The 18,838-nt window shown below is 37.0% G+C and overlaps 1 protein-coding gene across 12 annotated transcripts in view; it reads right to left on the minus strand.

Annotated features, from left to right (window-relative positions):
• Positions 1-18,838, minus strand: part of ncam1b (neural cell adhesion molecule 1b) — a 104,152-nt gene that overhangs the window by 12,089 nt on the left and 73,225 nt on the right. For 9 of the 12 annotated variants that reach the window (XM_058799855.1, XM_058799848.1, XM_058799851.1 and 6 more), the window contains 6 exons: positions 18,282-18,469; positions 16,708-16,804; positions 16,253-16,423; positions 15,238-15,366; positions 2,440-2,564; positions 2,179-2,359 (listed from right to left, as the gene is read on the minus strand). In XM_058799855.1, the coding sequence (XP_058655838.1) occupies positions 2,179-2,359; positions 2,440-2,564; positions 15,238-15,366; positions 16,253-16,423; positions 16,708-16,804; positions 18,282-18,469 (891 nt within the window). The remainder of the gene's footprint in view (positions 1-2,178; positions 2,360-2,439; positions 2,565-15,237; positions 15,367-16,252; positions 16,424-16,707; positions 16,805-18,281; positions 18,470-18,838) is intronic. The other 3 variants (XM_058799854.1, XM_058799849.1, XM_058799847.1) reach the window with 1 other exon arrangement.

The raw sequence follows: 18,838 nt of genomic DNA on the forward strand, positions 1-18,838 counted from the left end.
AGAAAACTTGCACACAAGTTGCTGAAAATTGATATTTTGAGTAAGTACATGCTCAAATGTTACTCAAAATAAATAAAAATATGTGAATTGTAGTGGAGAAGCGCTACATTAAAACACTGCAAAATGCTCCAGACTTCTAATACGCCAACATCCAAGCTGTTCTCAACTTTAACGTTCGTTATAACAGTAAAAAATAAACCATGTTTATTGAAGTTCTAGTCAGGAGGTGATGTGGTCTCATTGGCATGCTGTGAGGAGTGCGGTTCTGTACTCCGAGGTGTGAGTGAGACAAACAGCCTTTGGATGTGGGCCATTCACAGCCTAGTATGCCAAAGAGAGCGGCAATTCAGCCCTCCTACGTCCAGAGGGCCGTCTCAGAGTGTTAATGAGAGAGAGAGAGACAGCGAGGGACAGACAAAGTCTCTCTGCATTAAGAAGCACCAGATGCTTATTACATTACAAGTGAAGCAGTGAACCCCAGCTGTGGCCCTGGCACGCCTGACCAGAGCGCAACCCCCAGCTTCTGGGTAGCCGCAGCACACTAGGCAGGGTTCGTAAACAGGAAGTGATTCTCCATCAGGCGGGGGGAAAGGAAGATGCACTGGGCTACTGCCCTGCTGCTAAAGCTGAGGGTTAGCCTGGTCACAGGTGGATGGAGGCCAAGTCAATAACATTAAAGAGACAGTGACTCAGAGTGTACCTGCATGTGAATGCAAGAGGTCTGCTGATTCTTTTCTTACAGAAATACAACGTGCTTCCAAAGTAAACTGACCATGCAAGACTAATTATAATTTTTTTCCAAGAAGCAATGCTGATTTTGTTGAACATGAAAAAGGTCAAGCTTGTATGTTGTTACATTAAAATAGGGAACATGTCGGTACAATATCAGATATTGGCCGATATTAGAAATATAAGTGATTGTATTCATTTGTGATTTTATTTATTTATTTTTGCATTTGCACACACACACACACACACACACACACACTTACTTATATATATATATATATATATATAAATAATTTGCTTTTCTTAAATATAAAAGTAATATATATGTTCTTAATAATAATATATATTTATATATCTTAAGATATTTTTATCTTTTAAATGTTGCAGAATTGTGTAGCTACAAATAATCCCTGATTTTAATTATAATTCTATAATATATAATTATAACTTGTTTGATTTTTAATTTTGTCCGAAGTATTTTGTAATAATTATTTCTAATAATTATTCATTAATATATGGGTATTACTATCAACAAATTATATGTACATAACTATACAATATAATTTTATATATACACATCATTCTATATACAATTAACAGTTTTTTTCTTTACAGTTTTCACAAAGAAAAATATAAAAATAAGTATTTGTGAATTTTTTTTTTTTGCATTTTTCAGAATGTCTACTGTATATATATTTGAAATATATAAATAAAAATATATAAGATATCTTTATCTTTTAAATGTTGCAGAATTGTGCAGCTAAAACAATCCCTGATTTTAATTATGAACCTGTAATTATATATATATGTAATTATATATAATTATAACTTAATTGATTATTAGTATAACTTGATTATTAGTTTTGTCCAATGTATTTTGTAATATTTATTCATTATATATATATATATATATATATTGAATAAATATTACAAAATACATTGGACAAAACTAATATTATATATATTATATTATATATATTGCCCATATGCCAAGAATTTCACAATGTAAAATCTTTTATTTTTGGTCAAGCAGAAAAATAACTCTACTGAGCATTTGCTCAATAATTGTCATCACGCTTCTTTGTGATCAAAACTGCCCTTCTGTCTCCCCTACTTTACATATTTGGCTACATCTAAAACAGCTCGAATGGCCAGCTCTTGTATCTTCGTCTCGCACTAATCTTATGTTATAGAAATATGGCATAAAAAATCCCATATGAACTCGCCAAATGTTTTGTCCGTGTGTTTCGTGATCTGCCATGTAGCATGACTCACTGTTTATCATGCAGAGTAAGTGATGGCCCACACTGCATTCACATGTTTGGTGTCATTACAGCTCTGAGTCAGCTGTTAAAATCAGTGTGCTTGAGACCGGCGGGGAGGGTGAACACAGAGAAGGAGGGATGGAAGGAGAGGAGGAGGAAGGAGGGAGGGACGGATGGTGGTTACCTGTGGTTGCTGCAGGCTCCGATGAGGTCCTGAAGGTCAGAGTGCCGGGCTTGGACTTGCCCTGCTGGTTCTCTGCCACCACAAATACATCATACTCGGTGTCCCACTCCAGCCCAATCAGCATTACGTACTCACTCACATTGGGCAGACGGATCTCGGGCTTCCAGTCAGAGTCTTCCCTCTGTGTATAATGGCAAAGCATGAAACTTGCAACCGAAACAAGTAGGATCACATAAAATATATTCATATTTGTATACTCACAGCTTTATATCTGACCAAATAATGGGTGATCGGTGACCCTCCATCATCTTGTTTGGTCCATTTCACTTTGAGAGAATTGCCTTTGGGTTGAAGGGTTCCCTCTAGTATAGGGGGACTTGGTTCTCCTACAACAACAAATCAGTTACAATGACATTAGAAAAAAGCATAATAACTTTAAGGAATAGTTCACCTGATAATAAAAATTATGTCATCAATTACTTACCCTCATGCCATTTCAAACCTGTAAAACTTTGTTTCATCTTTGAAACCAAAACCATCCACCAAATCTGTACATCTAACAAGCTTCTGTTTATCATATTGGATGTGCTCTATGCTTTTACATATGAATAAAATCCTAAATAAAATCTGTTCATCGTACAAAGTGATCATGTCACTTCAGATGACTTTGATTAAACCATTTGATTCATTTGAACTACTTTTATGATGTCTTTAAAAACATTTTGAAGCTTAAAAAAGTTTAAAAAGAGTTGTATGGACTTGCAATGGAGGGACAAATCGTTCAAGTTTTATTAAAAATATCTTAATTTGTGTTTTGAAGATGAACAAAAGCCTTATAGTTTTGGAATGACAAAGGCAAATAAATGACAGATGTTTTTCATTTTTGGATGAACTATCCCCTTCAAACAAGGTTCAAACAAGAGAGGATATTCAGCATTAAATATTGGCATTATTATGTGCAGTAACAGGTCAGTATATAGGGTGATATTTGGTTATTTTGAGATTTTTGACATTGACTGATAACCATGTCAATAATGTTGAATAACAAAACTGTGAAATCAACAGTTATTTGAATTTATAGAAAGTTGAATTTATCATCTTACCATAGTACATATTGTAAAATAAAGTTTAATTCCATTTCATTCACTTCATTTTTTACAATTTCTCTGTACATCTCTTTTGCTGTTATTCTGCAATGTGCAATTTTCTTATCCATAAAAGCACCAAAAATAAATTACGGTTTTCAAAAAAGGTTTTTTATACAGTCCTCCAAGGCAGTCACTCCAAACTACAAATAACTCATAATAATATTATTAAAGCAACATTTTTTAAATAAATGTTAAAATTCACTCGACTTGATTCAAGATTGAAAAAAACAAAACAAAAAACCTACAGCAGCTTTAAATTGTATTATGTATATATCAGCATTACACTATTGACCACCCAGATCTGTAGATATCATTTCTGGCCAATGAAATGCCAGTCAGCCACTAATTTTGTGCATTAAAAAGTTGGCAATTTTCCAACTCCCATAATTCTTAGCCTCCTACACGCCAATGATTCCATATAGGTGAGTAATAGAATAATATGACACATGCTGCTTGGCTGTGGCTCCTTAGATGAGTAGGCTGATATTTGGAGGTCACGGTGAACTGTGACCATCCCTATAGAGCAGTCATGTGTATTAGCGCACTGTGAATTGGGAATATTTCTATGGCGCTGTTCACTGAGGCCTCTCCTTCACGGGCCATCATGATCCATTTCATTTTAATGACCAGCAAATGCTCGTTTGATTCACTACATTAGTTTGACTCCGCAGAGTGACACGTAAAAACACAGCAGGCAGAAGCTACGCGTGTACACCGCGGATGGAAAAATGAAGACATTTACTCTCATTAAGGCAGTAATTAGCTATTAGCCTGTACGAGAGAGATGCTTTCACAATCTCAATTCACAGGCATTTTTCTTTCATTTTGTTTGTACTTCTTGTTTAGTCTGATAGTAATCACTATCATATAAATTTTGTCTATGCAGTAGTGAAATGATCAACTCTCTATGGATCTTCTCCTACAAAACACTCTCATAACTGCAAAAACTGAATGAGATGTGATAAAAATGCAGTAATTAATCTGAATGTGTTCTGGGGTCATAAAAGTGTGGCACGTAAAATGGCAGAAGCCCCACTAACTGATGCGAGGAGCTCCTATCCCAAACAATCAGCTCAATTAACAAGCAGCTATTCTACTCGACTGACAGTTTAAAGGGTCATCAATAAACGCTCATCTCTTAAATAATGAAAGTGCAGCACTGCATGATTAATTCCATCCTCCTTGGCCATCTGTCCCTACAGGATACAGTGAATGAAATTATCATATACACAAGGGAGCAAACAGCAGTAAATTAAATGAGACTAAAAATATGAATTTTATACGTTTGCAAATAAACTTGCATGTTCATTATCTTAATGGCAGCTACATTGAGATATTCTAGGGGGAATTCACCGAGAATGAATTGCGCCATTTATTTGCACGTGCTGACTGCGTTGTTTTAGCAACAGATTCGCTAAAGGTGTTATGCAAATTAGGTAATATCTCAAACTAGCCCCAAAATGGCCTAATTTGCAGGTTGCTAGTGAGCACTAGATTGCAGAATTGGGCTTTCAATTCCATCAGTTGGAATTTGAGCTGAATTGGCCACAACCACAGGAAGTTGAGGCATATAAAATTTTAAAAACTTTTTTTACATCATTGAAAGAAAAAAAAAAAAGCTACATTCTTTGAAATTCATTTACTTCCTTGCATTCAAATTCAAATTTCTACGGCCGGATTGATACCTTACTTCAAATTCTGTAATCAAATTGGAATTTTAAAAGTCAATTCAGTTTAAACTGGCAATCTATCATGACCCTTGTTTACATAGAAAGGAGGCATATTAAAATAATAACAATTACACCTAAAAATAAAAACTCTTATTATTTACTAACCCTCATTCCATTCCAAAACCATAAGACTTCATCTTTCGATCCTGATGCGAGAGGACTTTCCAAATTGCTGAGTCTGAAATCGCGTACTGTCTAGTACAGGGATCCTCCAATCTGGCTTGCGAGATCCACTTTCCTGCCGAGTTTCTCTCTAACCCTAATAAGTGTCTTCAGGATCATTAGAAAATCACAGGTAGGTGAGTGTGATCAGGGTTGGGGCTAAACTCTGCAGGAAAGTGGATCTCGCGAGCAAGATTTAAAGATCCCTGGTCTAGTAGGTAATAAATTTGGTTTGAAACTTGCTTCACGGCTGTTAAAAAAAGTAACGTGTGCCATGTTTTCATGTGACAAAAGGGATCAGTTGTGTCGCTTTCACAACTCCCATGGCATTATGGGATAGTAAAGTCCCTTATCTATTGGATGTGCACTTCAGAATCTTGCTGAAAGTAGTAGGTCATCTGGGTACTTTTTACCTACTATTTTATGAATACTCATACCCAACAAACATACTGTTTTTTGCCTACACTGTAAAAAATGACTGTGATTTTAACGGTAAAAAAACTGTGAAAATGCTACAGTAAAAACCTGTTAAAATGGTTAACGGTAAGTTCCTGTAAAATATACAGGGGAAAAAACGTAAATTGATGTTCCCAGAATTCCCTGCGTTGCATTCAAATTTTGTTTGAATTTGATGTTTTTTCTTTAAAATAACTATGCTGCTTCTCAGTTTTTTCTTATCAGTTATGTTTATTAGGATTGTATGTTACATCTAATGTTGTTAAATTAATATTTATTGCATATTTCAGTTTAATGAGTCTCACCATGATGGTGTTTAGTGTTTGTGTGAATGACACGGTTCACCTTCTATATATGTTATTATTTAAAAGCTGCTTGTGATGGGCTTTGGTTCATCATGTGACTTTCTCATCACCTTCTGCATTTGGTGGTTATCCATGCATTTCAAAGGTACAAAACAGATTTCAGTACTTTAAAAGGTTGGTATATCAGTTAATGAAATTACGGTATTTAACTGTAAATTTAAGTTAAAACCGTAAAATCTAAAATGTTGTGGCCATATTTTTTATGGTAGAATTCCGGCAACCACAGCTGCCGGTTTTTTACCGTAAATTTTACATAATATTTTTTACAGTGTAGTATGGAACCAGACATATTGGATTGTAGGATGTGTCTTTACGAACTTTTTCAATGGTGGACAAGAATGATCAGAGAATATCAAAAATACCCATATTTGTATTCCGAAAATGAACAAAAGTCTTATGAGGGTGACTAATTAATCACTGAGTTAAAATTTTTGGGTGAACTATTATTTTAAATGTACATGGCATTATTTAACTGCTTGAACCGGACTGTGTGTGGTTTGTGAATAAGACGTAAAATGGCGCAACTGTTAAATAAATTTGCCCCTTTTTGTCTTATAAAAAGACAAGCAAAACAGACCAATATACTCCAATCACAGAAACATCGTAAAACCTATATCATTAGTCCAGGTGTGCAAGCAAAATAAGCAACTGTGCAATGAAAAGAAAGTCGCAATATTTTTCTGTACAGAGTCATCATAAAATTTACATGCAGGCAAAAACAACCGGAACATCAAAGGACAAACTTTGGAGAGGAGAGGAGGACCCCCCTAAAAGGTTCAAAGGTGCGTTGAAAGGAAATGAGGTACTGTGAAAGTTACTGAAACATGCTTGAAACCGGAGAATAAATAAACCATTGAGATCAACCACATTCAGCGTCTACTGTAGCATTTTTCAGGGCTTTCCTAATTTGGATATAATTGTACATTGGTAGCAGCATATCCAAAGCAGCACAGGATGAAAGGACGTCAGTGTAGAGCGTCTGTAAACCCGCTGCTTGTCAAAATGTTTAGACTGAACATAAAAGAGCGAGATCGTCGTACCCAGCGATCGCTCTGGGGAAATGTTTTTCAGCTCCAGAGCTTTTGATGTCATTTCCATGGTTGGCAGGACACGGCATCAACTTTTTTTTTTCTGATTGCATATTCACCACGGAAGATAATTTGTGCAGTCAGAGCGCAGTGGTTGCTCAAGGGTAACAGTCTCCGTTAAAAATTGGGAATGGATGAATTTTTCATGACCTGTCTGAGAGGATTTAATTCTAGAAATGTGACAGGAGTGAGTTATAATGGCTGCTTAGAGATGAATGCGGTGATTCCGATGCGAGTGAAGGCTAATCCTGTACATGAGAGGATGGAGCCGGGCCCGAGTGTTTACCTTCTGCTTGTCAGTGTGGATGATGACATCACCAGCACCATGCAAGCCACATGACACAGTCACATCATATGCACGCACATGATTGGTTGAAAGGAAATTGGAAGAGGTTGCATGAAAGATACAAAAATACAGACACAAATGTAACTATGTGAAAAAAAGAACAAGTCAAGGGTTAGAACAAACTGCAGAGAAACATAAAACCAAGCAACTCAAAATGGCTTTAATCACAAAGATCACAACATTGAGCACAGAAGCAGAGACACACTGAGCAGGATTTCCTCTGAGAGATTGAGCATATGGTCTGGTTTAAACACAACTGAAAGGTTGTTGCTAGGAGGGATACAGCTAAAACCGGAAGCTAACAATAAATTAAATAGGATTGTGTTTTATTAACGTCTACACCGACTCCAACCCTAAACCTACCCCTTACAATAATGCAAAAACAGTAATTATTGTTGTACAGTGTAACAAAAATTACGCTATATTGATGTGCGCATGCCCAGTAGTTTTAGCTATATACCCTCTAGCCTTAGGCCGCCTGTCCTCCAAAGCATTTTTTGCCAGCTGAAAACGCCAGGCGCTCTGCTGAAAATGCTCGGCTGTGAGCACTTGAGAGCGCAGCGTTTTTTTTCTGTTAAGATGCTGCAGTTGCTATGATACGGAATATCTGCTGAAGTTATGGCATACGCATTGTGAATTAAATGTTTCCCCAAACATTATATTTCATAATATTATGGTAGTCCGGAAATTCGATCGAGTAAAGAAAATAAATGCTCGAAGACAAGCAATATTAACTTCTCCATTGTTGTTCAGCTGTAGTACAGTCGGTAGTCCCGCCCCACCTCTACTCTGATTGGTTGGCTGACTAGAAAGTGACAGTGATGAGCGCAGTGTTTTACCCTAAGTTGAACATTCTTCAACTCTTGGCGCCGAGAAAAAAAACGCCCGAAAAAGACACTCAGCGTTCGGCACACTCCTGGCGTTTTAAAAAAACGCGCCACTCCCATTTAGAACAATTGAAAAAACACGCCAGCCTCAGGGAAAAAACACTTTGGTGGACACGCGGCCTAAAGCCAACTGAAAATCACTCAAACCAGTTCACTTTTTACATATATTTACTGAAGAAAACGTGAGTGGTGATTGTACAAAACCTGGTGTGGTGTGGTAGTTGCTACGGTGTTGCTATGCAGTTGCAAAATTGTTCTGTAGAGTGTAGTGTGTTGCTAGGGTGATTACACGGTTACTAGGGTGCTCTTGGTTGTTGCTACCGCATTGCTATTTGGTTGTTGAAGTGTCCTGAGTGGTTGTGCATTTCTTTCAAAAGCAGTTGCTAGTGTGTTCTTGGTGGCTGCTATGCAGTTGTTTGGGTGTTATTGGTGGTTGCTCAGTGTTGTCAGTGTGTCGGTTGTCAGCTTGTTGCTATGCAGTTGAAAAAAGTTATCTTTTTTGTGTTCCTATACTGTTTGTAAGGTGCTCTTGATGGTTGCTTAGGTGTTCTTGGTTGTTGCTATGGCAGTGGTTGTTAAAGATTTCTGAGTGGTTGTCAGTGTGTTGGTTGTCAGCTTGTTGCTATGCAGTTAAAATTGTTCTGAGTAGTTCTTTGTGTTGCTAAACTGTTTGTAAGGTGTTCTTGGTGGTTGCTGTGCAGTTGCTAAAGTGTTCTCTGCTGTTAATACAGTGTTGCAACAGTTTGTGGTTGCTACAGTTTTCCCAGTTGCCAGTTGCTGTTAACCATATCTAAGTTGTTCAAAGTGGTTCTTTCTAAGCAGTTGCTAGGGTGTTCTTGGTGGTTGCTATGGCACTGGTTGATAAAGACTTGTTAAAGTGGTTGTCAGTGTGTTGGTTGTCAGCTTGTTGCTATGCAGTTGAAAAATTGTTCTGAGTGGTTCTTTCTGTTGGTATGCTGTAAGGTGTTCTTGGTGGTTGCTATGGAGTTGCTAAAGTGCTCTGTGTGGTTAATATGGTGTTGCTACAGTTTGTGGTTGCTACAGTTTTACCAGTGGTTGTCAGCCTGTTGCTATGTGCTTGCTAAGTTGTTCAGAGTGGTTCGTTGCGTGTTGCTATGTGGTTACTGTGGTGTTCTCAGTGGTTGTTAAAAGCCCCTTTCACATAGTAATACCAGTAAATTTCCGTAAAATTACCAGAACGACTTTACCGGTAAATTCAAAACTGCGCTGTTCACACAGGCAACAGCATTCCGTCTTTTTTCCGGTAAAGCACCATTCACACATCGGTTTTAAATTACCGGTAAATTCTGTGACATCATAAAACGGAAATGACCTCTAAACGGCTGCGCATCACGGTGTTGTGTTTGTAAACATGGAGGGGTAAACGCGATCAGTGTTTTTGTTGATGTTTTCATTTGTGTGCCAAATGTTCACGTTCATGCTGCTTCTTTTGGCCCAAAGATATCGCACGACTTCAAACACAGCGCGGAGTAAATGCGTCATCTGCATCAGAATGTTATGATTGGCCCAGAGCTGTTGAATTTTGAATTTCAATGGCTCTGGATTGGCCCGGAGTAGACGTCTTACGTCACCGCGTTCTGAACTCGTACGTGCTCATACCGGTAATTTTCCTTCTGCGTTCACACACAGCAGAATTCCGGCAATTTACTGGTAATGTTACAACTTCTCATACTGGTAAATTGCCGGAACGAATTTACTGGTATTTTTGAAAAGGTCCTGTTCACACATGATCTCTTTACGGCAATTTACCGGTAATTTTCCGGAAAAGTCTGTATGTGTGAAAGGGCTTAATGTCTTGCTAAGTGTTCTGAGTGGTTGTTAGTGTGTTGCTGGGGTGGTTACATGGTCACTATGACATTCTTGGTGGTTGCTGCTGCATTGCCATTTGGTTGTTGATGTTTTCTGAGTGGTTGTTGGAGCATCTTTCTAAACAGTCTCTAGGGTGTCCTTGGTGGTTGCTATGGCACCAGAAGCTAACCTTTTCCCAGTGGTTGTCAGCCTGTTGCTATGTGCTTGCTAAGTTGTTCAGAGTGGTTCTTGACGTGTTGCGGTGTGGTTACTAGGGTGTTCTTGTGGTTGCTAAAGTGTTGGTAAGTGTTCTAAATGTGGTTGTTAGAGCATTTCCAAACAGTTGCTTTGATGTTGCTGCTGTTGTGAGTGCTTCTTGGTGTGTTGCTATATAGTTGCTAGGGTGTTCTTGGTGGTTGCTATGGTGTTGTTATGTGGCTGCTAAACAGTTTTGGGTGGTTGCTATGGTGTTGCTATGCGGTTGCTTTGTGCTTGCTAAATTTTTCTGTGCGGTGCTTAACATGTTGCTATGTGGTTACTAATGGGTTCTTGCTTGTTCTAAGCTGGATGCTAAAGTTAGTCCATTTCCAAGCAGTTGCTAGGGTGTTCTGGAGGTTGCTATCTGGTTGCTAAAGTTAACTGAGCAGTTGTCAGTGTGCTGCTACATGGCTACTAAATTGTTCTGAGTGGTTCTTAACGGTTCTTGGTGGTTGCTAAGGTGTTGCTAAGAGATTGTTCTAGATACAGGAGCTGCACAAATCTAAAGGGCAAACCATCAGGTATGTATGACATTCTATTCTCTAGATGTGGGTTGGGTGCCTTTCTTTAGTTTAAATCTATGTGTTTTTCCACCAGTTTTATCATATCACACATATCATCCACCAGGTAAATTAATATTATTGCTTATTAAAGTAACAACACTGCTTTTGCAGCACAATTTGAGGTGTTATTTATGTGCTCAGCACAAACGATATGGGATAAGTTACATATTCAAGTTTAATTCTTAGTGTTACAGGTTTGTTCAAATCCTGTATGAGCAACTGTGATAGTGATGACTGCTTTAGTAAACACTACTGATATGTCGTCAAATCATATTTCTCAATGAAAAACAGAGGAAACACTGAAGTATTGATACAATACTAAAGGATCATGCATTAGTTTTTGGACAAAGCATGTGATACTGTAAGCACATCACACTGGATCTCAATCACTAAAGAAATATTTAAAGTTGCTAAACTTTAAATACTTAATGTGTACTAATAATTGGATTAATTGTGTGTTGCTTAAAGATAAAGACATGTGGAGGCTTTCTGCAATCACAAAACTAGAACATTATGTAATATCAAGTCTTTCCTGATAATTTTCTCACTCCCATGTCATCCAAGATGTTAATGTCTGTCTTTCTTCAGTCACAAATAAATTTTTTTTTTTTTGAGGAAAACATTCCAGGATTTTTCTCCATATAGTGGACTTCAATGGGAGCCAGTGGTTTGAAGGTCCAAACTGCAGTTTCAGTGCACCTTCAAAGGGCTCTACCCAATCCCAGCCATGGAATAAGTGTCTTATCTAGCAAAACAAGATAAATAATAAAAAATAATAATAATAATAATTAATAATAAAAACATTACCTCAATTATGATTAATGAACAATATTTTTGATATTATTTATTTTTTTGCTCTCATAGTTATAAATGTGAGTCATGATCACGGTTGCGTGTGATTTTCCTCTCAGCGATCTTGTCCTGTCACTCTTTGTCTTTGGAATGCCATGCCAACCTGCTATTGTAAACAAAAGCTTGCAATGCTTGCCTTCATGGTCTTGATTGGTCCACTGCTTTGGAACTGACATTGATGAGCAGTGCTGCGTGTAAAAGTTTAAATTCTGTTAACTTGACATGGCATCTTAAATGCACCACTCACGAGAAGCTGCAAAAGACGTTAGCGCAACTGTCATACACGTCTGTATAGCGCTGACTACACACGCGATAGTATGTTCTTAATGGGAAATTATTTACAGGATTAAAGTAACGAAATAACTGAAATGGGTTCCAAATTTTGATTTCGATTTCTTTTCGATTATTCGTACAGCCCTACGTGTGACGTTGGCAGAAGTACCGAACCAAGTGTTTACAAAGCAAACGTGCAATGAAAGTCAAACACCCTTTACAAAAAAGGTAAAACAACGATGTCGGACGATTTTGAAGTTGGAGGGGAAAATTAGTTTTTCGCCCTACAGTACACAGACAAAGAACTAACTGCGTGTGACCTTTCCAATGTGAGTACTTAACATGTGAGGTCAAGCTAGCGCAAGATGTGCATTTGTGGTTAAAAAGTATATCAATTTGTATTTTTCTTAGAAAATGACAGATTGTTTTACTATATAAGACCCTTACTCCTTGGCTGGGATCGCATGGAGCCCTTTGAAGCTGCAGTGAAACTGCAATTTGGACCTTCAACCTGTTGGCCACCACTGAAGTCCATTATATGGAGAAAATTACTGTAATGTTTTTCTCAAAAAAAAGAAAATAATTGATTTCTTTGCGATTGAAGAAAGGAAGACATGAACATCTTGGATGACATGGGGGTGAATAAATTATCAGGAAATTTTCAATCTGGAAGTGAACTACTTCTTTAATATTATATAATCATGACTATGAAGATCATCATACAGCTCCATAACAAACCTGTGTCCTCAGTGTGAAAATGAAAAATCCCATCTAGGGAGCATATGAAAAAAGAAAATATTTACTTCATTTTGTTTGGGGGAAAAAGCTAGCATATGAACTTAAAGACCCCATAAGAATACACGACGAGCCCAGTTATTTTTAATGTGTTAATGTATATCCTAATTAAACAGGAAGTAGCCTTTAGTTTATGTCACAGCCATGTTGGTTTGATACTTGCTGCTGCGAATCAGAGGCAGGTAATATTAAAAGAAAGGACAATCTCATTTTAAAAGAGCACAAAAATAATATTTTAATTTAGTGAGCTTTTATGAGTACAATAACATATGGCTGACATCATAACAGGCAAGCCACAAAACTCTCATTTTGATTTCATGGGGTCTTTAAATCCTATAATCACCTGACGAGATATGAACAAATAACAGAATACGAAGAAATATGAATGATATCAAAAGATAACAATGATCACAGGGAGACATGAAACACTTACTTGTATAAGAATACCCTAAAGGATCCAGTGTAAAATGAGAAAAAAAAAAAAAAAAAAACAACATACAAATGGGAATCAAAATAATGGAAAATCACACAAAATGACAGGATGAAAAAAGAAAAGTCTGAAAATGTCAAAGGGTAAAAGCTGGTAACAAAATCAGACAGCAATACTCTCTCATCACTCATACTTTACCTGAGTTAGAGTCATTACTCTCTGGACTACATCCTGGAGATTTCGGCACTAAATGGGTTTTGTTTCATGTACTGACAGGAAATAAATCCCAGTGCACAATGTGTTGAGTGTATTATGTGATAATGGCAACTCTGGAAGACCAAAACATCACACAAACAACCACCAGGGGGAGTACGAGGGAAGGTGTGTGTGGTGTTTATACGTGATGAGAATAATCAACACAAATCATGGGAATATTCTTGTAGTGTGCAATGTTATGATTGATTTTTATTGATGTTTTGTGGAATGTTTGCAGAATTTTATGTCCTGTGTGAGAACAAGATGTTCTGTTCTTACCAGTCGGATTTCTCGTAGATGAATCAATTATTGTAATAAGAAATCATTTATGTGACCAGTGTATGTATAAATGTGCTTAGCAGCAATAAACCTGCCAAACATATATTATTTATACACAGTAATTTGCAAATGCACCAAGACCAATGTTCTCTTTGCACTGAATTACAAATATTACATTCATATTCAGTCCTTTGTGATCTATTTCTATGCACTGAAAGTCAAAATGTACCAATTGTGTATTCTTGTCAAAAATAATAGAAATATGCTGTGGCGGTTTTTATCTTACCTTTATAGAACATCCATAGGCTTCTATCTATGAATGATTAAAATAACCACCAGGTTTCTCTTCATGATGAATAATACATAACCTGCATGAGGGCAAAAAAGGTGCAAAACACTGGATAGCCAAGTGGGAACTGTTTAGGTTGTCAAAAATTGGCAACTACATCAAACCACCCTGGTGTCGCCTAGAAAAGGTGATCCTTCAAAACTCTGAGAGACGCCACAGACAGGCTAACAATTGCTCTGAAGGAGCGACAGAGTTCAGTTCAGTTCAGCTGAGAACAGAGTAAAGGTGAGCCAGTCAACCATATCAAGAGCTCTACATAATACTGGCCTGTACGGGAGGGAGGCACAAAAGAAGCCACTGCTCAAAAAGAACCATGCAAAGCCTGTCTGGAGTGCATAATAGTGATAGATTTGCAGTCAGATTATTTTTAAACTAAAATTTACCTTTTTAGATAAAAAATTATAATAATAAAGGGAAAATTTTGAGAATATATTTATTAAAAAAACCCATCTATCTATCTATCTACCTATCATAGCTTTTATTATTTTACATTTTTATAGATTAAAACTAGTTAAAGTTTTAGCATTTGTGTTTGTTTTTATGTGTATGTTTTTTTATTTACTTGCGCACAATTTTCTGAAATTATCTAAATGCTGAAATCATCTAAATTTAAGACCTTCAAATTTTATTTGATTTTAGTTGACGTTTATTTTATTTCAAGCAACTTTTTTAATGGTTTTAGTTCTAATTAACAATAATAACCTGATACAGCATTAATTATTCATTAATTGGTAAAAATACACACTTAACCTTTAATATAATGTCATTTTGTAATGCAAGATTTGTAATTCAGTAAAATGAGAGAATTGGTCGAGGGACTGAAAATGTTAATATTCAAACTTCTTAAGTCATTACGACCTACTCTTTAGCACCATGAGCACAAACTGTATATTTTAGCATTTGCGTCAGCCAAAGACTTCACACTAGCTGGTGAAGAGGTGTGTGGGCCGTCACGCCACGCTGCGCTGCTGTTGATGGAACCATGTGCTCCTGAGAGAGAAACGTGATACTCACGGACATGCTCGGTTTTGAAGACCACTGACTGGCTGCTGTCGCCTTCGCCCTTGCCGTTGATGGCAGACATCTTGACTTCGTAATCGGTTTCGGGTTTTAGGCCGGTGACTGTGACTGAACTCAGTCCTGCTGGGAAGCAGCGAGAAGCAGATTTAATCAAAAAGCCATTCATTAATTCATAAACAACAGCATGCATGTTAAATGGGCAACATAAAACCTTGCCACTGAACATCAGGAAATACATCTTACATTTAAAGCTGCAGGCTAAAGTAGCTAAAACATAGCTAAAATATTACTTAAAGGGATATTTCACCCAATAATGAAAAGTCTATGTTGTTCCTTCTTCTGCAGAAAAGATGATACAGTATCTTGAAAAATGTTGGTAAACTAATAGTTTTGGTTACCATTGACATCCACTGTAATAAACACTGTGACATTTCTCAAAATATCTTATTTACAAAAAAAGAAAAGAAAAAAGAAAAACATTGAAATAAAATCTCACTGACCTGAAACTTTTGAACAGTAGTGTATATTAATGTGACCACAGATGTGACATCAATACAATAACAATTTATGAATTAAGAATTTTGGTCCCACTTTATTTTAAGGTCCAATTCTCACTATTAACAAACCATTAACTACAACCTCAATAAACTCCTAATTTGCTGCTTATTAATAGTAAGGTAGTTGTTAAGTTTAGGTATCGGGTAGGGTTAGGGATGTAGAATATGGTAATGCAGAATATGTGCTTTATAAGTACTAATAAACAGCCAATATGTTAATAATAGGCGTGCTAATAAGCAACTACTTAATAGTGATAATTGGTCCCTATACTAAAGTGTTTCCATAATTTTTACAGTATAGTTTCCAAAATGGTGTGTAACGTGATTGTTAAAATACTACATCTAAGGAAAATTCTGTGCTTCCATGATACAGTATAAGTCCAAACCATGCAGTGATGTTGATAATCCATATTAATACGGATGGTTTTCCTCATTTCATGTGACAGACTCACCGTCTTTCACCTCATAGACTCGTTGTACCCATTTCCCTCGGCCCACGGCTCTCCACTCGGCTCGGTACTTGAGCACAGGAACTCCTCCAGTGGACTCGGGCTCCTCGAAAAGCACCTGAGCCGTGCTGGAGTACGGCTGCACTTGAGTGATGGACGGCGCCGAAGGCACATCTGCGCCACAGGGGAGACACTTCACAATACGCAGTGGGACAACTGCACTTCGACAGCTTATGCCCAATTATACGGCCTGATTCTATGGCTTTGTGCTTCAGTACCACTTTTACAAGAGGAAAATTTGAGCTATTGTATTGCACTTTATTGAACAAAGTCTACAATTGCAGGTAATTCAAAAATACAGTACCTCAAAAGCAAAAAGCACCCAAATAATCAATGTCAATGCGATTTTGCCATAAATGACTGTGTATTTGTTTTGAGATCAATACAGAGAAACAGACCAGCTGGGATCACGATGAACTCTTTGGATTCGGTCCCGATCTCATTGGAGGCAGAACAGTTGTAGTTGCCAAAGTCGCTCTGAGACTCTGGATTGACCTGGGACAGATCAAGAGAATGCATTAACCTCTAGTCTCTATCTCAGCATTTATCTTTCAAACGTGCATTTTATCACTGCCTTTCCATTAGATGTGTATTTACTCCTGACAGCGTTCTCCCTGTGCTAAAATATTGATAAGACGCATAGGCTGCAGTAATGCCCAACAGCAACACTATCCCTTTCTGGGCGAAGCTCACGAAAACAGGTCCAGGTCACATTTCACCCCAAAATCAAAATAAATAAGGTAGGTAAATATTTATAATACAAAAAATGAAGCTTGTTTTCAAAACCACTTGAATTGAAGCTGAGAAAATCCTTCAAGTGAACAAATTATTATTGCATTGACTACATGAATTTCTTTCATATGAAATGTGTGACTGCTTTCCTGCCTTCAAAAACTAACCATAGCATGAGCAAATAGCATTTGGGTTTATGCTGTAAGGGAAATAAACATTATACTGGTTGGGCCTATACATTCCCTTCACAAAAGAACTATTGTATTATTTATATACTATTAAAAGTTTTGTTAACATTTTAATTAGCTTTTATTTTTATGTTTTCAGTTTTCATTTAAATTTGTTTAATTTTAATAATATTGTTACGTGCTTTAATTTTTTTCAATTACATTTTTCATTAATTTTATGTGCTTTTGTCATTTTAATTCTAGTTTCTTTTTTTTTTTGTAATTTCTGTTATGTGCATTCCCCTACTATTTGTATTTTATTTCAGCTTTATATCAATTAACAAACATTTTGAATAGTTTTACTTAACAATAATAACCTTGAACAAGATTTTGAATGGCATTGAGCAACACATCTTGAACAAGGAAATGTCATTTGTAAACAAAATGAATGAATCAGACATCTTGTTCAAGTCTGAAAGTCTGCTGATCAACTACACCAGCAAGAACACATCATTCATTTGGTTTAATTAGAATCAACCTAATTTACAACAAGAAAAAAAAAAAAAAAAGGATAATAATTGTTGCGGTTGTGAATGACTCATTTTTTAACAAATCAGTTGAGTAAATGATTCAAATGACTCATTCATAGCATTATAAAGACACTTTTAGCTAACTATTGGCATAATGAATAAGTACAAAAGGTCACAGAGCAAATCAGTATATGAATCTGTTTTGTAAACAGATTCCTGTCACTGGGATGAATGCAATGAATAATGACAATGCAAAAAAAAAAATATATATATAATAATATTGTCCTTAAACAGGCTTATTTTCCTATCAAATCAAATCTAACCTAATATAATAAAATATATAGTAGAGGATCTGTGGTTTGGATAATGTATGGATGTATAATATAATATAATAAAGAGCAATATATAGAAACCACATTTCTTTCTTTTGATTTAGGGGTGAAATCTAACTAGCACGTATTCTTTGTCCAGTTTTATAAGATTTATCTATCTGGTTTCATGTGAATGTTTGTGTTCTCGGGAAGGTGTCTGCGTGGGCCATACCTCCAGGTAGCTGGCGGAAGGCGTGTTGTAGATCTTGATATTGGAGGTGTTAGCGTTAGGCAGCTGGAAGCCGTCTCGCTGCCACGTAATAGACACATCGCTGGGGTGAGCCAGCACTTCACAGCTGATGTTGGCCGGGTTGCCCTCCCACGTGTACACCGTTACTGAGCCCAGGATTTTCGGGGCGTCTGTGATGAAAGGCAAAGCATATAGAAATGAAAATAAACAAACCTGCTGCTAACGCTGACCCTTCATCTACCTACCACCCATCTACATCCGCTAAGGGAGAACAAAGCCTCCCCTCTCATTACCGTTGATACCTTTATTCTGAGGATAAGCTGGTTAAAGATCAAAATGTCCAGGGCTTAAACATAGAGTGCTGAAAACACAGCGCTGTGTGATGTTGAACACATCTGTTCACGGCAGTGCATAAAAGCCAATCACGCTTCACTGGCTTCAAAAGGCCCCTCCTCCGAGCAGCGTCCCTGAATAGCATGCTGGGGGGAGACTTCAGGCACGATGCTCATGTGACGTACGTGATCGGGCCCGAGTTCCTT

The sequence above is a fragment of the Onychostoma macrolepis genome, chromosome 15 (genome assembly GCF_012432095.1).
Source record: "Onychostoma macrolepis isolate SWU-2019 chromosome 15, ASM1243209v1, whole genome shotgun sequence".
Taxonomy (NCBI): domain Eukaryota; kingdom Metazoa; phylum Chordata; class Actinopteri; order Cypriniformes; family Cyprinidae; genus Onychostoma; species Onychostoma macrolepis.